Source organism: Mauremys reevesii, linkage group 1 (assembly GCF_016161935.1).
Source record: "Mauremys reevesii isolate NIE-2019 linkage group 1, ASM1616193v1, whole genome shotgun sequence".
NCBI lineage: Eukaryota > Metazoa > Chordata > Testudines > Geoemydidae > Mauremys > Mauremys reevesii.
In genome coordinates, this window is record NC_052623.1 from 354,569,258 (window position 1) to 354,590,325 (window position 21,068).

General features: G+C 44.4%; 1 protein-coding gene across 1 annotated transcript in view; it reads right to left on the bottom strand.

Annotated features, from left to right (window-relative positions):
* KLHDC10 (kelch domain containing 10) overlaps positions 1–19,436 on the bottom strand; it is a 28,404-nt gene extending 8,968 nt beyond the window's left edge. The window contains exons 1-4 of the mRNA XM_039519880.1: positions 19,277–19,436; positions 5,924–6,013; positions 2,475–2,696; positions 1,729–1,883 (exon numbers count right to left, since the gene is read on the bottom strand). Coding sequence (XP_039375814.1) covers positions 1,729–1,883; positions 2,475–2,696; positions 5,924–6,013; positions 19,277–19,436 — 627 coding nt within the window. The remainder of the gene's footprint in view (positions 1–1,728; positions 1,884–2,474; positions 2,697–5,923; positions 6,014–19,276) is intronic.
* Positions 19,437–21,068: the final 1,632 nt, after the last annotated feature.

Genomic DNA, 21,068 nt, shown 5'->3' on the forward strand with positions numbered 1-21,068 from the left:
AAGCAAGTTCCAGCACAGTCCAATTGACACCTCTGTCCCAGTTCAGGTGTGTGTCCCCAGAAGCCCTCAGCAGCCAAGCCTTCACCACCCCCTAGTGCCTTCCCAGTCCTTGCTCTGGAGCTGGGCAAACACTGCTTGGTTTCCTGCAGAGAGATGGGCCATCTAAGGTCGTTGGTTGCTAGGTATCAATGTCCTGATGACTTGATTTGCCAGTCTGCTCAGATACTCCATTGGAAGCCATTCCAACCTGTCTCTCTGAGCCTCGGCAGGGAGCAAACCACCCTTTCTACCCCCAGGTAACCCTGCAACGCATAGCACACGCCGGCTTCAGAAAAAATATTACAGAACATTCCCACTGTCACATCGAGAAGTTTAAATTTGATATGAGAGGCAAAATGAAGTATGTGGAAGGATTCAAAGAGGGAAAGCGACAGTCTGAATAGCAAGCAAGGCGCTCAGAGCTGCTGAGTTCTGAATGCACTAAAAAAAAAAAAAAAGACAGATCAGTGCACTAGGGGCTGTTTGAACGTTCCAGTCCAACCACAATTAAACCTTGTGAATCTGTACTGGGCTGACCAGCAACCAGAATGGTGAGCGTTTTATCACAGACATACAATTAGCACATATCAGTGACAAGGATGAAAACACTTTGCATGGCAAACGACACATGCAAAATGGCAGACGAGGCAGCCTTTACAATTCCAGAGTGTTTTAAATGTCCATCCATTTACAGCGTTGGGCAAAGGTGCAGTCAAGAAGGAGGTAGCACAAATGATCTCAGGCAGTAGCAGAGATTTGGACACTTCTCTGGCACATAGGCAAAGTTGGGGATGGTGAATACACTTTATACGTCCCTCACTTGGGGACAGTACCTAGATGCAAGCGGAGATGACATCTGCTATGTGTGTGCATATGGGGATAGGTTGTACTCATCTATACCAGGCTATTTAACCCAAGATTTATCACGAGTGGTACTTATTTTATTCTTAAAAATAAGAATATTAGATGCGTTCTAGAAAGACTTTACTATCTGACATTGCAGTTTGTGAGCATTAAATCTTCTGAAGTTCCCACACCACAGAAACTGACAAAAAACAGCCACAGAAGCTCCCTTCCATTGGTTGACTTTGATGCACTAACACTGCATCGGCCAATCCACTCCCATTAAAAACTTCTTTTAAAACTTCCAAGCATCGATTCCTATTGTTCTACCACCGACAAACCTCTGTTATACTTTTGATCTTTGACAAAGTGTAAGGGCTGGTTAGCACTGGGAACTTACATTGGCATGGCTTTGTAGTTCAGGGGGTGGATTTTTCACACCTGAGAGATGTAACCATGCCAACCTAACCTCCGGTGTAGACAACGAGGTCGACGAAAGAATTCTTCTGTCCACCTCATACCATCTCCTCTTGGGGAGGTGGATTCCCTATGGCAACAGGAGAACCCCTCCTGTCGCTATAGTGAGCGTCTACCCTGAAGTGCTGAAACTGTGCTGCTGTAGTGTTTTAAGTGTAGACACACCCTTCAAAGGACAACAGTCCAGGCCACAAGCAGAGGGGAGGGGGAAGGCACTAGACAAAGAACCACCGAATGTCCAATGAACAGGTAGCTTAGCACATGCATATCTTCTAAGCAAAGTGGGGCAGAGTTGCATCCCATCCATTTGGGGCACTAAAAGGCTACTTAATAAGGGCTGCCTTTTGCACCCTGGGTTTCCCTTGGTACCTGTCCATATATTCGATTGGGTTTCTTCCCTCGGCAGCTGAGCAGTGCCCATCGCTTGTACTTCACGTTGCAGACGTGGACGTCGTTGCCGTTGCTCTCCCCAAATGGGATCCCAGTGCCGCCAAATACCAACAGATTGTTCCCGTGCAACACAACTAGGAAAGAGGAGCACAGGTTTGGGTCACACGCCGTGCTGGGAGAACGGAAAGGGACTGCGCTATTATTGTCTCTGTTGAGAGGACGAAGAGCAAACATTTCAGGCATGTGTTTAGGGAAGGCAGAATGCTCTGCATTCAGTGCTCGTCACCTGCAGATCTTGAAGTGCGGCACAGGAGAAAGGTAAGGAGGCTTTGGTGACAGGGGCCTAACAATTTCAAGGTAAGCTAGTGATTTGGGAGGTCAATTTTTGGATGCCTTAAGAGAGGGCTGATTTTCAGCAAGCGCTGGGCACCAGTCCTCTGAAAGTCAGGCCCCGTCAAGTTGTCTCAAGTTGGGCACCCAGAATCGCTCCTCATTTTAGATTTATGGCAGGCACTTTGGGAAGCAGGTGGGTGAGATGAAAGAGAGCGACAGTAATAGTGACCTGCCCACAGACACACAGTAAGTCCATGGGAGAGAGTCAAACAGAGCACAGCTCTCTCGTGCTCTAGTTACGCCACGTTGTCTTTACACAGCTGGATCTGCACAGCACTAGGGCATTCCGCTAGAACAGATTTCACAGCCGGTAACTCAATTCCCGTACTCACGTGACATGGATGCTAGTTCTCTAGGCATGTAGCCCTCGGTGCCCATTTGATGCCATGCACCTGTCGCAAAGTTATATCGCCAAAGTTCCCTGAAGAGAGGGTAGTCTTCATTCTCTGGCCCGCCAGACTCATCGTAGTCCGGGTTATACCCTCCAAACACGTACAGGTTAGCGTTATCTGCGACGCAACGATGGCCGCTCCTTGCTGGTGGGGCTCGGTGACCTGGAGCAGGAGGAAGTTATTTTTACTAAGCATAGACAGAGTGGAGAAAGCAGGGTCAGCAAGGTTTGGGGAGCCAAGGAAGGAAGGAGCTAGGTTTGCACGTTTTGGGGGAATCAAAAGGTGGACGCTGCAGTGGATGAAATTTCAGCTTCCAACTGGAACAGCTAGAGTTAAACGGCAATTTTTATTATTTTTTGTGTGCGTGCACGTGCTAAGGAGTTGATATTTCCATTATGAGAAGATCCATCCCTCTGCAAAGGTCTTCTCTCAACACCTTGTCTCCAAGGGCCTGAATGTTACACCTCATCCTAGACTACCCTATTCGTCCAACCAGATCTTGCCTATTCAGATGCTCTGTTATACATTGGACATCCTCCATGATCTTTCAAATCCTTCCCTGGAGCTCTCTCTTTTTCAGGTTTCATTCCGGACGCTGTCCGGAAGGTTTATATTAAAAATGCTGAGAGGGAACAGTGAACACGCCATGATTTAGCCTCAGTTCTTCCTTAATTCCTACACTACCCTTTATCGTTAGCTCCTGCGGGGCTGTGTCCAGATTGCAAGCTTTCAGGCAGGCACTTGTCGCTTGTGTGTGTCTGCGATGTCACTTGTGTGTGACATGGGACTGAGTTAAACAGTAGCTAATTAAACTTCAGCATAGTAATCTCCTGATAAAAAGAACAGGAGTACTTGTGGCACCTTAAAGACTAACAAATTTATTTTAGCATGAGCTTTCGTGAGCTACAGCTCACTTCTTCGGATGCACAGAATGGAACACACAGACAGGAGATATTTATACATACAGAGAACATGAAAAGGTGGAAGTATGCATACCAACAGGAAAAGTCTAATCAATTGAGATGAGCTATCAAAGTTTTTTTTCCTCCTGTTGATGATAGCTCATCTCAATTGATTAGACTTTTCCTGTTATGCATACTTCCACCTTTTCATGTTCTCTGTATGTATAAATATCTCCTGTCTGTGTGTTCCATTCTATGCATCCGAAGAAGTGAGCTGTAGCTCACGAAAGCTCATGCTAAAATAAATTTGTTAGTCTTTAAGGTGCCACAAGGACTCCTGTTCTTTCTGCGGATAAAGACTAACACAGCTACTACTCTGAAACCAATCTCCTGATAGACCAACACAAAGGCCTTAATGATGCTGCCTGGAGCACAGCAGGGAACCCAAGAGAGAAAACAGGCTACATGAGGGGAGGCAATTGACAGTAGTTCCCTGAATGGAAGACCTTTGCATGCCTGCTGCTTCCCTAGAGCGTAAGGTAAAAAGGGCAGGCTGCGGGGCGAATCCAGGACGACCCCACATACTGAGGATCATGCTGGTGCCAAATAAAATTTGGATCCGCATGCTCTGCGTAGGCCTCATTCCTACTACTAGGCAGTAACAACTTTGCCACCATGGAGCAGAGCTGTCATTAACGCGGGTTCAGATACACTCTCCTGTGCTTCCTCCTTTGCCCTTGTGCACCACTCCACACTTACAGAGAAGGGAACCCAGCACAGGGCAACACACGAATCCCTCTCAGATTAGGGGCTAAAATGTGGGGGTGAGGGGGGGTAACGCCAAACGGAATAAGCTCGGTGGCAGAAACAGCAGCAGCAATATTACATCTTCCTGATAAAGATCACAGGTTAAGACCTGGGACAGCCACATTCTTACTGGAGAGTGACACTTGAAATCGTCACTGCCCATGGACAAGCGATCAGAAAATAATGCTCAGTTTGTTTTAGTTCAATACACACGGAGAATCAGGTCCAGTCTTGCAGCTATGACCAGACAGGATGCTTCCTCTTCGTGACCTGAAGCCACAGACAATGTGGCTAAAATAGCCAGTTGTGCTTCTCTAACTCCACCGTTTTCCTGACATGCCCATTGGTAAGCATCACCGTCTGCTGCTTTTAAAACACCCCCAGAGCCACCCCTCTCTAGGAAAGCTAACAGCCGAAAGTCTCCCCCTCCCAGGAGCCCCTCTTCCAACATCATTCTGGATAAGCAAAGGGCTGTTACCCGGGGAAAGGACTTTTAATTGCATTTCTAACTCAGTGGACCAGTTTATTCCAGCAGTCAGATGTTCTGGAGCTGAACATACAAGACCCACACCCATATAAGGACGAGGCCCCAGCTTGCTGACACTAGTATAGGCAGTGAAGATAGCATCACCTATAGCTCAGATTGCCTGACACTTTCCTTTATAAATAACCAAAGCCAGGGTCTGATAACTTTACTTAATTTTAGCCATTCGAGTTGAAATTTCCCATGCCAGGTGTTTGCCTCTGGCTTTTCTATATGTAAGTTTCAGCTAGAACAGTTCAGCTGTTTCCAAGAAAGAGAGCAGGGGAAGTGTTTGGTCCTTTAAAAAAAAAAAAAAAAAAATTCTTCCAGCCATCGCTGAGAAGCTGTAGCACCTCCATGCTTTTGGCACAGGGAGATCACATTTGGCAGGAGGGTCGCCCTGGAGTCAAGCATGTGCCTTTTTCCGTGCCTGTGAGAATTTGCCCAAATCTGACCAAGTTAAACCGAAAAAACATCAGTTCACACATGCGCGGAGAGTCAAGCGTTTAGCAGCTAAATTCTTTACTCCATCTATGGGCTGAACTTTCCTAGCAGCTTCTAGGAAGTTTAGCAATTTTGGCCTTGATCTCTCCGTTTCCCACATGCAGAATGGGGACGCCACCATGGAATCTCTCAGGAGCGTCATGAAGATAACTCCATTCGTGCTTATGAAAGACAAATACCACAGAAACGCCCAGGAGGAAATGACTAATTTTGTATTCAGTGCAGGTTTTGGATGGTGTGCAGTAACTGAGACCAGGGGCCGGATACTGAATATGGAGAGTAAAGAGAACACACTGAATAACTGCCCATTTGCTGAATGAAGCAGGTGTCTGAAGGCACATGGACCAGTCATCATGAGACCTGCACCTAGCGTGTTTCAAGTCTCAGTTTTCGACACAGGATACATGGTCCCACACAAGGTGATTTAGCAAGAGTACAAAAGTGCTCTTGTTTTGAAGCTGCAATTCACAAAATTCCCCATTTTAGAAAGTCAGATCAGCAAGCAACATACGGCTATGGACCAAGCACACCTTTAAACACCTGTGCTGACACACACCCAAACCACAAGCACTCCTTAAGCAGCATTTGGAAAGTGCGGAATTTAGAAGATGTTCCCATCACCCACACAGTGATCTGTGATCAGCGCCACCCACCTGCTCTGAAAGACCTCTTACGGACCTTTAGGATGGGACGAGACCGAGGGAAGCGTCTAATTAGGACCAATCGTATTTTCTTCTTAGAGCCTGTTACCACAATTACCAGCAATGAGTCAGATACATACACACAGCAACAACAGTAGCAGCAGCAAGTTAAGCATCAAGAAAAATATAAAGCATTATCACTAAAGATGGTGCAAACGATCAGTCCTGAAAGGTTAACAGGTTTTATCACCCAAAAGAAGCAGATGTGCTTAAACCGGTTCCCAGTCTGCCAGATTAAGATACAACTATTGGGTACACCTGTTCTGATCAAATTCAGTAATCAGTAGTGGAGTGCTGCCACCTTGTGGCTAAAACTCATCAGCTGTTTTATGCGGTTTCTAGGACTCAAACTGCTTTTCATAGCAGTCATCACACAGCCAATGAGCAGCAAGTGGGGGATAAAACCCAATGAATTGGTGAAAAATCTTGTCACTAGCTCATCTGTAGCACGTGTATTTTAAAGTGTGCTTTACACTGACGAGAGAGGTCCCTATGATACTATTCTGAATCATGTTTTTCAGTTATCTGCATTAATCAATCACCAGAAATGGACGACAGTTATTGGGACACACAAGTTCACCAGCCCCAATTGTCTTTCCAATGTGTTCATGAATTTGGCAGCAACATGGAAATTAACACAAGATGTGACAGTTTGTTAAAAGACCCATTTGCATCCCTGCAGCAAGCCATTGGAATGGTTTGACGCAGGTATGTATTTTTAACACACCCTATGTTACAGTGCCAACAGGATTAACGTGTGACGCTCATCCAGGCCAACTGGTTAAGTTTGGTTTAGTCAACATAGGTTTACCAACGTGATCTCAGTGCTGGGGTCAGAATGGCTCAAAGAAAAAGTGGGTTTGGGTCCACACTTATTATCAGAAAATACCAGTCAAGTCAAATAAACATCAAGCCAAATTCATTCAAATTCTATTGATACGGACATGGCTCCCATTTTAACCATCTGTCAGCTCTCCCCAGGTATTGAGACCCAAACTTGAGTAAAATAGAACAAATGTGACCAACTTCCCTTTTCAATTCCCCCTCACTATTAACATTTTACTCTGCACAGTTCTATGCTTCTGGAACTGCAAATAAACCATTTAAAGTAACTGAACTACTTTGCAGAGCTGAGTAACACACACCAACACGCGGTGAATAAAGTAAGAGGTTTGCATGAGACAGAGGTAAGTTAAAAATTGCATACAGGATGCATTTTGGCCATCATTACCATGAAAAACAATTCCCTACCAGGACTGGCCTCCTCTACAATACCGCTGTCCTTGTTCAATATAAGGTTATTAGCCAATGAAGAAACTATACCAAATGTTTGTGCACAAACAGGAGTCACCTGATGATACATGTGTGAAGTCAGTAACCAAAAGACTATTGGCCTCAAATCTACATTAATTTATTTAATTAAGATTATCTGATGCTTTAAAGATGATCTGCAAAGGGACAAACTGAAACATGGATTCTTTTTGGTTTGCTTATAATGAATACAGTCTAACAAGAGTTTTTTGATTCATTTGTTTAATGTCAGAAGCATCTTCTCTTCCTTGTTCACTTTTTTGCTGGAGGTTTCTTTAGAGGACAAAGAACTGGAAGGGGAGTTTCTCAGCCCTCAACTGGAAGGTCCAGGGCATGGAATCTTTTCAACAAAAAAAACTGTCTTTCAACTGATTGTCAGGCATTGAATTAAATTGATTTTAGAACTTGAATAAATATCACTTCCCCTTTACTTCTTTTGTATTTTTGATATCATAATCCTACCATCTCTCCATTTGTTCATAGAGTCTTCCAGGGAAAAGAAGATAAACCACCTGCATTTGTATGTAAAAGACAAGCAGAAAAGAAAATTTTTAAAAATCTCAAACTTTTGAATATCATAAAACAATCACAAAAAAAGCAAACATTCTTTGCAGGTCACCTTTAAAGTTAGTAAGATAAAACCCATAATAAAGCTCCAGATTAACTACAGATCAACCAGGAAGTCAAGGGAGCGCTTAGATACAAATAGATTGGAGTCCAAATTCCATCCTTGGTTAGGCATACGCAGAACCCAATGGAGTTAATGGGACTTTTGCATAAATAAGCAACAGCAGGATTGGATCTACGTATCTGTATGAGTCATTCCAAGATCTCACTCTCATAAAGAGATTAAAAACAGAGAGTGATTTATTTGCCAAGATAAACAAAAAAAAAAAAAGCCGACATCAGAAGCCAATATTACCATCCAAATAGGTTCTTGCCAGTTCAGAACCGACAGTTCAATGTCAGACTATACAGCTACTCATTAAACTTTTCATGGGCATCTTTAAAACACCCTGACACCTATCTGCAGTACGCATTGCTAATCTGGGTACCAATGCATTCCCGTTCCTATTATCCCTCACCATTGTGGGCAGTATCTACCTGTTTGCTTTGTCTTTTGAAGGAGTTAGAAAGCTCTTTAGGGCAGAGTACTGCCTTTTACTACACTGATGGAGTCCACCACAATGGGGATCTCAATTCAGACTGGTTCCTCCGGGTACTCTAGTAGTATAACTACCACCCCACCAGCTGACAATAATTGAATCTTAGACTAGAGCCACTTCACCACTATCTCCTTTGCTCCTTTTAGCAAATCCTCTTAGAGCAGTAGTCTGGAAGCTAAAGTACAGGATTTCCACTCTATGCAAACAGGTAATGCTTGCGGAACCCAGAGCTCGTCTGACTTTGCTTAGAGGTATGCTTCAAGTATATGAGAAGTCAAAGGCTTCGGAGAGAAGAATGTTCCCCGCCTGGGCTCCTTAGGCAACCAATTCTTCATACTGTACTAGCCTTTTCTACTCTCAGAAGTCTGGGAAAAGATGGTATGATATTACAATACAATGGCTTATAACCTGACTCATACCCTTCTGATAAAACGCCATTTCTGCTAAGCCTTAGATCAATTCGCATCTGAGAATGAGAGAGAGGAAAACTCCCGTACGAGACATCGGATATAAAGTTTCCGATTTTTACCCCGTCACCTGCATTATGCAAGGAGTATATGAAGCATATTGCTAGTTTCAATGCAATGAATATCAGAATAGGAAGTGACTGAAATGTTGTGCACTGGGGGGGGGGGGGGGGGAAGAGTCATTTACACAAAATGGCTTCAAAGTACAAAGTTCTGCACAGCAGAGCACATTGTCAGTTCTGCTTTCCCAGTTTAAGGCGCCAAAGCTAATTCGGTTGACATAAAACCAAGCATGGCAGCAGGAACTTTCAGGGGAGACGATTCCAGGCAAACAGCGTGACATTGAAACACTGCCACATGGCGATGCCTCAAAAGGGTTCTAAGATAGGACTAATTCACTCACTTTTCCATGACGTGACTGCAATCTAAAGTCAGCTGGATTTTTTCCCACCCATATTTCAACCGCTTGGTATAATTTCTCTCATATATAATTGAACTGCAAGGCACAAAGAAAGCAACTCAGCCACTGAATACAGGCAGCAAAAATGTATGGTAAGAGGGACTTCAGGCAGAGCAGCAAGACAAGTTTAGTGGACACAGGAATTTGCCTTCCATTTTACTATCTTTTTTATCTAAGGAAAAGAAACGTCGGCATCCTGCCACGGGCCAGACTTATACAATAAAGTAGTAACTGCCATATAAGCTAACAATCTCACCCCAATTTAGGATTTAGGAAGAGGTACAATATGGTGTTTGCCTAGTATCCCTTAACTCTTCCATTAGGATTTTTATTTTCAAAAGAGAGGCCACTTTAATCTAGTTTTTGAGACCACATGCCTCAGGGTCCCTTTATCAGGGCTGAGTTGTTAAAGCAGAGCTTAACTGAAACACAACAATAATTAATCAACTCATCAAATTAAACTTTGCCTAGTGAGTGAAAGGGGCCTAAACCATCAATTTCTGCAGAATTTAAGTTTTGTTGTTTTTAAACTGAATTACTAAGCCTAGTGCCTGGGTAGTTATTGTCACAGAGGGAACTGATGCAGTGCTTTCTTCCTAAATCTGTGGAGAGACAACTCTAGATTGCTACTGGGCTTTAGCTGTCCCAAGAAGCAGCAGGAAGCAGACAAGAACCTGGTCAGTTTCACAGCTGCTATTCTGAACCCTGTGGACAGAAGTGAAACTGATAAGAATCACATCAGTTTCATCCCCTTGTTGGGAAGAGCTGAGGTGCAAGTGGCTGGAGCTATTTGCAAGGGAAGAAGATACACCCCCTTCTCCCCAAAGAGGCATGATGTTGCCAACCCCACTCCTAGGATATGAGGCTTGTGATGTGGGAAAAGAATAAAGCTCTTTCTGGCAAACTCTGTCCAATCCAGAAATGTGACTTCTGCATCCCCAGCCAACAACTAGCTGCAGCCAGATACAGAAGATGGAGACCCTGAGCAGGGTCCAGGGGACAGGCACCTTGATAGGAGTCTCAACACACCCTGTCTTCCCAGCAGCCAGAGGGATGAGCTTCTCAGCAGGTTATTGCCCAAGCTTCACAGATGGACACTCTACTTGCATCTTACTGCCCTATAGCTATCAGGTGTCTGGGCAATTTACCAGCCCTGAAAACAGAGAATGAAAAATACTCCCTATCAGGAGTCCTGTGGATTAGAAATTAGTCAACAAGCAAACTCTAATGCAGTGTGGTGGAGTTTAATCCCAGAATAGGAATAAAAAAAATAGGCCTAAGAGCGATACAAAAGGCAGCCATATTATCGCACTAAATTATCAGGCTTTATTGGAACGTGAAGTAGAACAGACACAAATGGAACTTCCACAGGTGTCCAATTTTAAAGGAAAGCTGCACTCATTCTGCTCAGCCAAGCAGGATCAGTGTTCACATGGTAAGAACTGCTTGTCACGGCAAATAAAACACATTTCAAGGCTTTTCAATACAGTTATTTCTGAGCCTAGAGCCGCAGGCAGGCAGGTGGGGCTAAATCAGTTTTTAAACTCACTTTAACTAGTAACAATGATTTAAGCAGTCAGAACTGACTGCTGAAGCAGGATGGAGACTGGTTTAATGTCTCTTTCATAGGGCCTGCAGAATGCCAGTCACAGGTGACATTCTTTTCAGCAAGATGGCTGCCTGCAGCTCTAGGCTCAGAAATGCTAAATGCATTTTAAGCACACCTGCTTTAAAAAAAAAAAAAAAAAAAGACACGCCATAGTAGAAAGGGCCTGTTGCGTGAGCACTCTTACCAGAGAGGTGATCAAAGTAGGGGCAGTTTTCCTCTGAACGTGGAAGCAAAAATGGAGAGAGTTTAGATGATTTTTGTTCTCTGTTTTATTTTCACAGGCTTAAACAAAGATGTTTCCCCTGCAAACAAATCACATCAGTTTCGTTTCCAACCCCTCCCGTGTGCATTTTAGAATTGTACCTCACTCACGATCTCTAGTTTGATACTCAGTTACTGGCCTAGAAAGGGCTGTGGAACAGAAGCAGTGCCCGATATTGGAATTCTAGTTCTCAACTTTTGACATCCTCTCCCCACAATCCACTGAGTTTATCCAGATCTGTGTGTACTTGACAGAAAATGCTTGTGGTTTGCATAGACAGTAGGTTTCAGACAATTCACTTGACAGTTTGTTCATTACACCTTTGAAAGAAGCTACAGTATGTAAAAAGAAAAGAACAGGGGTGAGAGAAGAGTCAGTAACAGACAGTAAGGTCTACCTGTTATGGTTAGGCTGAGCAGACATCCCAATATTAGGGGCTTTGTCTTATATAGGTATCTATACTGCCCCCACCCAAAAACAAGTGTCCCCATTTTTCATATTTGCTATCTGGTCACCGTAGTTACAGTCCCAGAAAGACAGAGGGAGATTTTCAAAGTCAATAGCACTTCAGCTTCCAGCTGCCATTTGCGCATTTGAAAAACATCTTTCCCGTTAAGTTGCGTCAAGTTTGGCCACAAGAATTCTCTCTCTCTACACATGCGACAGACTCCCTCTTAGGGCATGTCTTCACTCACTGCAGTTAACTCAAGTTATCTACACTCCAGTTCAGGGGTAGGCAACCTATGGCACGTGTGCCGAAGGCAGCACGTGAGATAATTGTCAGTGGCACTCACACTGCCCGGGTCCTGGCCACTGGTCCGGGGGGCTCTGCATTTTAATTTAATGTTAAATGAAGCTTCTTAAACATTTAAAAAATCTTATTTACTTTACATACAACAATAGTTTAGTTATATATTATAGACTTATAGAAAGACATATTATAGACTTCTAAAAATGTTAAAATGTATGACTGGCACGCAAAACCTTAAATTAGAGTGACTAAACGAAGACTCGGCACAGCACTTCTGAAAGGTTGCCGACCCCTGCTCCAGTTACTCCTCTTGATCTTATCTAGCTTGAGGGCTGGTCTACACTAAGGGGAAAAATCGATATAAGATACGCAACTTCAGCTACGTGAATAACGTAGCTGAAGTCGAAGTATCTTATATCGATAACTTACCCGTCCTCACGGCGCGGGATCGATGTCCGGGGCTCTCCATGTCGACGCCGGCGGTGGAGTTCCGGAATCGATAGAAGCGCGTTCGGGGATCGATATATCGCGTCTAGATGAGACGCGATATATCGATCCCTGAAAAATCGATCGCTACCTGTCGATACGGCGGGTAGTGTAGACGTAGCCTGAGTCAGATCAACCCCACTGGTTGCTATAGCACTCAAGTTGCTGCATCTCCACCAGCGCTGCACTCCTTCGTGTGGGCACATCCCGGGGCTGTGTGTGTTGCAACAAACAGAACTGCTCAATGAATTCTCTGTCGGCAAGTCATGAGAGAACTGCTCTGGCTTTGATGAGCACACGGGGGAAGCGGGGGAAGGCACTGGAGGATGAGCGGCACTAGCCGGCATCTACCCTACAAAGCGGTCATGTTATCAGCCGACAGGTTGTGCTCACTAACGTTTTAGCCTATCCTCCCTCTCGGGCCAGCCAAATCAAGTTAAAAGCACCACCAGGCTTGAGTTAAGGGCTTGTGTGTGTGTTGACAGGACTGTAGTTTGAGGCAACACTAAAGTTAACCTTGCAGTGAAGACAAGCCCTAAGAGTGCGTTTAAACGCAAGCTGTCATCGTGAAACTCTCAAGGACAAGCTATGGCCTCATCATATCTGAGCAAGGTAAGCATTTGAAAGGCATGTTGTACACGTGCAACGTGCTTATTTTCAATTAACTTTTCAAGGCTGAAAGGCTTGAGCAGGCACAAGTGGGTGCTCTAAATATCACGACTCTTAGAAAGTTAGCACAAAACAGTGCCAGGGTGCAGTATGGACTTGCAAATGCTTATGGATTCATTATAGGTAGATAACAAAACCTCTTCAGCAGGGCCGGCTCCAGGCACCAGCATAGCAAGCAGGTGCCTGGGGCGGCCAATGAAGAGAGGGGCAGCACGTGCGGCCATTCAGCGGCGGGGCCGTCACTCCCTCTCAGAACGAAGGGCCTGCCACCGAATTGCCGCTGTAGAAGAAGCGGCGGTAGAGCTGCCGCCAATCGCAAACGCAGCTTTTTTTTTTTTTTTTTTTTTGCGCCACTTGGGGCGGCAAAAACGCTAGAGCCGGCCCTGCTCTTCAGACACGTAAAAAGGCAATCGAAGATTATGACCACGGCAGCTTAAGTTCACAAAAGGCATCTGAATCATTTATTACTGGTGAAATACACTATTTTCCAGACGAGCTGTTCAAAACACTGTAATCTGTCCCACCAAGCATTGTAAATGGCTTGTTGAAACTGAGCAATACTTAGGCCAGAAAAACAGCACTGCACCTCTTTATGCAATCGTATCCCAGTGATTGCTAGCTGCAGTGACAACACACAGACAGCTCTAGGCTGATTTCTACCACGTGTTGCCTGCTTGTGACAAAGACGCTAGCATAAATGGACCCAAGGTGCCATCATACTTGTTCCAACTAACATAAGATTAAAGTGCTGCACTATGATATTCAGTTAGACCAGGCCTAGCTGACTCCTCCACTATTAGGAGATGGACTGTTTGATAACTTGCCCCAAAAGTAAAAGATTGGTATATCCAGAGACTGAACTATCAGGAAATAGAGAGTTTCTTAGAGCAACTCCATGATGAAATAGAAGCATGGGAGGGCAGCCACCCAAAAGCTATAAGAGAAGCAACCCAGATTCAGGCTCACAGTATTGCAAGGGTCGGCAACCTTTCAGAAGTGCTGTGCCGAGTCTTCATTTATTCATTCTAATTTAAGGTTTCACGTGCCAGTAATACATTAACGTTTTTAGACAGTTTCTTTCTATAAGTCTACAACATATAACTGAACTATTGTTGTATGTAAAGTAAATAAGGTTTATAAAATGTTTAAGAACCTTCATTTAAAATTAAATTAAAATGCAGAGCCCCCTGGACCGGTGGCCAGGACCCAGGCAGTGTGAGTGCCACTGAAAATCAGCTTGTGTGCTGCCTATGGCACACATGCCATAGGTTGCCTACCCCTGCAGTATTGTATAAGCTAGGGAAATTGTAATCAGTTTTAGTTGCTTTAAACAAAGCTACAAATGTTTCCTCACTTTGATGGAAAACAAGAGTCTCATGCATTTGAGCTGAAATGGATCAACATCCAGGATTTATTCCAGTCGAAGCATTTAGAGCTGTCAGTGAAATAAAAAGTAAGTTTCACACTTTGCCAGCCTGGAATGGGAAGACTGCCAAAACTGAGATCACAAGAATTCAAAAAGACTGCTGGACTCCCAACTAAAGACAGCACACACTGATAAAGAGCATTAAACCCTCACTTTCAGGCTAGTTAAGTGTCACATGATGCAAATGTTTTCAGTATTCACATTCCACTTCATTCCCATTTGCCTAAAGTTGTATCCAATGGACAACTAGATACTGATGAGGAATATGGACATTTAACTGGAGAGTTAAGCTATACTTGAAACATCTGAAGGCTTTCTTGTGAGGGACCAAATATATTTTAAGATAATTCGAATATGGATCGCTAGCTGTTATGTCAGTCTACGGTTTCCTATGGATAAACTGTTTCCAAGTACAACCATGAATCCTTTATACTTTACAACCAAGTCTCAGATTCATTTGGGTTGGAATGAGCCTCTAGGAGATCATTTAGCTCAATCCGCCTCCAGCATAGCAGGATTTAATTATTCCTAGAGCATGACAGACCGTTTTGTGGGACTTGCCTCAAATAGCTCCAAGGCTGGCAATTCCACCATCTCCCTTCACAACTTGCATCACTATTCAACCTAGTCTTCCAGCTGTAGTATCCTCTCGAAAATGAATTGTAAAGTAAAAATTGTTTGTGCTCTTTACTGCTTCTTTACATTGCATAAACATGCCCTCAATACTCTTTTCCCCACTCACATTTTCAAAATGTGGAATTTCCAACTTCCTCCTTTGTTGCTGGAGGACATCAGCAAGATCTTTGGAGTAGGACCCCCACAGAGGACCAAACCAAAGTTTTAGCCCTCCCAACCACCAATTAAAGGGCAAATTGATACTGACTTTTAGGTCCCACCTTCACCTTTTAAGGCAGTTTCAGCTTTTCAACAGTGGCCAGACAAACCAAGTTTGAAGCTATTTTAGTTAAAACCCATTCAAGAAAATTCAAACATGTTCAAAAGTCCCATGCAGACAAGGCCTAAGACTCAACTTCCTCTCCTTCCTGCTTCAATACTTCATCCCTTTAAAAAATTGTAGCCGTCTCTTCTGTTTATGGTATTTCTAAGATGTCTATCCCCACTGAATCCGATCAGGCTACAGAAGCAGCACTTCAAGATTTCGTGAACATGCTGTTCCTCAAACTTCTCATCTTCCAAACTTTCCATGACAGCTGGACACCTTGGCAATTTTTAAGTTGGGCACTTGATCACTGAGTACCTTCTATGATTAGTGAGACAGTTACATGTCTATAGGGGACAATATCCCAGCATTAAGAGTAAAGGAACCCTCTGAAAACAATGTTGACTGACTGATCAGCTTGGCCATAAGCCTCACACACAAGAATCTTTCTAATAGGATATTTAGATCAGAATTCTCGTTATGTATGAATTGTGTTTTTTCAGAATACCAGTGCATGAAAGAGGAAAACTTTTCACCCAAAGATCGTGTTTGTGTTGCTTAAAAAAATGCAACATTGCATAGAATATTCTAAGTTGCTTTCCACAAATTTTATATAATCCCATTCCACCTGCAAACGCCCAAACATGGGACACAAAAAAGAAAAAAGAAACTTCAGATCATACAGGTTACTGCTTGCATCCTGTCATAAAGCATGTCAGGCAGTATATGTAATGCTTAGTTACAAAAAGAATGACCAAGTAAATACAATAATAAGCAGGACTAAAGTTAGGGTCTAAAACGAGGGAAAGGGAAGAATTTGTATCGCGAATGTTAAACCTGACCTGCAAACAAGTATTTTCCTCCTTCCTTATGCCATATACAGCGAGTCTGAAAGGCTTGACATTTATTTTTTTAAGATACATTAGAGATTCGGATAGTGTCTGCCACAGAAGACTATGTTGACTACTGAATTAGTGAAGTGTCATCACAAGAAAGTGAAAGCCGAGTAAGTCAGAGGAAGGGAAGACATTTTCATCAGGTCATTTAAAACTCTTTGTTAATATCTCAATCTCCCATGCCTAGCGAAAACTTGAATCTTTAATACAGACAATTTTTCTCCATGTGCCAAACTTTCAATTAAGATGCAAGAACTCAAACTCCCCACCCACAGCCAAGAAATCCTCCAGGAAAAACAAAAAACAAACAAACAAACCCCACATACATACAAACCCTCACCCCCACCTTTTAAGACCTCGGGCCTTCTTTATATGTCAGAGAAGCAAAAAAGATTAATTTTTCAAGTCAGCTTTAACTGTTAAGGTACGAGTACAGCTTTTTGCAGTTGCTGTATGGACTGAAATATCTGCTCTCCTAACACGGGTCTATGAGCATGACTCTGGCATCAGATTCTGTAGACAGTATGACTCTTTTTATAATCCTTTTACAATATGTTTTAAAGAGTTTTTACTTTATTACTTCAAAGAGTTTTTCCCTTGTTGAACAAGTTACTTTTATAAGTACAATTTTAATCTTCCTCCCCCCAGTCTTTTCCTGGAAGGATCTCAAAAGAGAAAAGCATCCCCATTGTATAAGTGCAGACCCTGGCATAAAGGTTAAGACTTTCCATAGGTCACAGTGAGTCAGCAGCAGAGCCAGGAATAGAAAATAGCCTAGAGCACTTTCACTTTTGTTATGTTAGTTTGACGTTCTGCAATTTAGTTCCCTCCCCCAGCAAAAAAAAATAAAAACCACACACTGTTTGAAATAATACAGAACACAGGGCTTATTGAAGGCGAAGAAAGGCTTGCAAAGCCTTAGCAAACGTGCCACCATCCACAGTGTGCTAAGAACTCTTTGGCATAAATTCATGTCAATGGTCTCTGCACAAAAAAGGATCACACCATACTTAATGGAAATCCAGGGCAGTTAAAGCAGGGCAGATGATGTCATGGTAGAGACACGAAAGTGGGTATTCACCCACGAAAGCTCATGCGCCAATACGTTTGTTAGTCTATAAGGTGCCACAGAACTCTTTGCCGCTCTTATGGTAGAGAGAGAAGATGCAAATTGGGTGGATGGACAAATACCTCAAAGCAAATAGTTATATACCAGCCAACATTTGAGATCTGTGAATGGAAACATTTGATAGGTATCACACTGAGTAGGTTATCACAACTGTCCCCCAAACCATATCCACAATCACTGGATGTTTCTGCACGAGTGACCAGCCAAGAAGAGTTTGACAGTTGTTACCAATCACTTTCAGTGTAAATACTGCATTGAGATGAATAAGGATAGTTTACACTTCTCCATAGTGATTGCTTGTCTGTCTACACATTCAGGAAGACAGTACTCCAACAGCTCACATTCAGGTTTTTTTCAAAACTGTAAAAGCTTAAATTCAGCAGAAATCAATGGGACCATCAGAAGAGTGTAAGAAGAGTGCATTGCCAAGTCAGCTCAACCTGATCTTTGACATTTGGAAAGAAGAGATAACACTGTAGAAAATAAGAAGTCTTGTTTTTAAAAGACAAGGAACGCCTTTAAAAACAGAGAAAGTCTTTTGAAGTGACCTATGCCCAGATCCACAAAGGTATTTAGGCTCCTAACATCTACTGAAATCAATAAAAACAACAAGGAGTCCAGTGGCACCTTAAAGACTAACAGATTTATTTGGGAATAAGCTTTTAGGGCTTTTTACCCATGAAATCTTATGCCTAAATAAATCTGTTAGTCTTTAAAGTGCCACCAGACTCCTGGTTGTTTTTGTGGATACAGCTACCCCCTGATACTGAAGTCAATGGAAGTTAGTGGCTTCATATTATTAGGCAAAACTGGTTTCAACTGAAAGAAACAAGTATATTAGCTCTCCTTTTTCCTAAAGGGAACCAAATTTATGTGATTGTCTTATAAGACAAACTTGGTACAGCTGATTTTGAAGTTTAATAAAATATTTATGAAAAATAAGAGCTGGCCTTTTAGATGATAGTACATGTGAAGGTATTGGCAGCAGCTTTTCTCATCCTTTGGTAGATACAACATCCTTGACATGTACATTTGCAGCTCACACAACCCTGTCACAGTGTTACTATTGTATGGTGCTGGCATCAGAAAGAGATCATCAAAATCAGTGTCAGTTACGTTGACAACAAACACAAAGGAAGAATGATCTTGTAGCCAAAGACAGAGCAGTCTGAAAGTCAGGGCTGATAGATTCTACTTCCAGCTCTGCAGATTCAGTGTCTGGCTTTCTAACCAGGTACGTCCCTTGGTCCACCACTGCAGTAGTGAAGCACCTTCGAGATCAGACACGCTCTGTTCACAGCTTGTGCAATTACAGGGCTTGACTCAGTCCCCAGGGTTTGTTTTTATGATTCTGTGAGAGACCCTGGGCAAGTGACTGGACCCGGACCCGGCTGTGAAACCGGGACCGAGGATGGGAGGCCTGGGTCCGCTGAAGGATGGAGGGAGCCATGAGTGCCGCACGCTCAGCCCCGCCCCGTTTCAAGCCGATCGCGCCCCAGCGTGACCCCGTTTTCGGGGCAGCAGAGACACCCCCCCCCCCCGGGCGGGGCAGTTCCATGGCAGTGGGGCGCCCCCTCCCCGTTATCAGGGACCCCCAGATGGGGTCCCCCCGCCGCTTAGAGGCCTCCCCCTTTCGGGGCTGCCCGGGGGGGGGGTTATGGAGCTACCCCGGGGCGCGGCGCGGGGGGGTTGGACCTGCCCCATGGGGGGGGGGGAGGCCGGAGCGGACTCACCTGCCAGGTGGGGCCTGCTCGGCAGCTGGACGAAGCGGTTGAGGAGCCCCCCGGCCGGCACCGCCCCGGGCCCGTCCCCGCTGCACCCTCCGCCCGAGCCGCTGCCTCCAGCGCCCCCCCGCCGCCGATTCCCGTCCCAGCCGCCCTCCGCCGCCGACATGGCCCGACCGACTCCGCTCCCCCCTCCGGCTCCGGCTCCGGCTCCGCCCCCGGCCCGCTCCCTCCTCGGCCGGGGGAGTATAGAAGGGCTTCGCTCGCTTGCGGCCACGGCGAGGCCAATCAGCAGCGGCCTTCAATAGCCAGAGCCAATAGGAGACCGACTTCTTGGCAGGTGGACGAGAAAGAGGGGAACGTCACCAAAGAGAGGGGCAGAGACAGACGTGAGCAATTGATACCAGAGATGCTCGACTCGTTCTTGGTCCTCCGGGCGCCACTACGGAATCAGGCAGGAGCAATCGGCAGCCGACTCCGGAACTCTCACCAACCATAGAACCTTCTGTTCAGCTGCAAGGCTGGTGTCTATCTAGGAGAGCTAGGGCGTGTCCCATACTAGCCTCTGCTAGAGCAGCATTCATGGGGTCCCCTCCGGCCTTGTGGCAGCTGTTGAGCACAGGGAATCCACCATACCACTGGTGGTTGTTAGTCATATAGAACAGGGGTCCTCAAACGGGGGCTCATGACCCCTCAGGGGGGTGTTGCAAGGTTATTACGGGGGGGGGGGTAATGAGCTGTCAGCCTCCACCCCAAACCCTGCTTTGCCTCCAGCGTTTATAATGGTGTTAAATATATAAAAAAGTGTTTTTAATTTATAAGGGGGGTCACACTCAGAGGCTTGCTATGCGAAAGGGGTCACCAGTACAAAAGCTTGAGAACCACTGATATAAAAGAAGGATTGGCAAAGACCTCAGGAGGTATCTAGTCCAATCCCCTGCTCAAAGCAGGACCAACCCCAACTAAATCATCCCAGCCAGGGCTTTGTCAAGCTGGGCCTTAAAAACCTCTAAGGATGGAGATTCCACCACCTCCCTAGGTAACCCATTCCAGTGCTTCACCACCCTCCTAGTGAAATAGTGTTTCCTAATATCCAACCTAGACCTCCCCCACTGCAACTTGAGACCATTGTTTCTGTGCATACTGTGTAGGCCATAATATAGATCTGAGCATAGCAGCAGCCTGACCAATCTTTTTGTTGAGTTTGTACAGTGCCTAGCACAATGGGGCCCTCTTCCATGACCGGGGCTCCTAGGGGCTACGACAATGCAAATAATAAAAACTAAAATAATTATTAATAGCAGTTGCCATATTAGAGCTGATCAAATGATGGAGAAATTATTCACTAATAATTATTCGTGGGAGAGGGGAAAGAAAAAAATTGCAAATACCTGCAATACATTAGTCACCCAGCTCTATCTGGTCTCCTGTCTCCCATAGCAGCCAGCATCAGATGCTCTAGAAGAAAGTGTAAAACCCCTATAATTGACCTTTAAGCAACCAAATGCCCATACTGGAAGCTTCTTCCTAATCTTTTCATTAGTGGTTGACTTATGCCACAAAGATTCAGTGCTCACATCTTTTATATACTGTTGTCCTTTCTTACATAACTGTGATGTTATTCTGATGCTTTTCTGAATCCTACTAGTTTCTTGGCCTCAATGATATCCCAGGGCAGTGAGTTACCGCAGATACAAGATTCTAATCCTACCACTGGTCTTTTCCTAGAAAATGAAACCCTGGGGCGGTAATGGATGTGATGCTAGCAGTGAACAGACTTTGCCAAGCACTGAATGCTCTC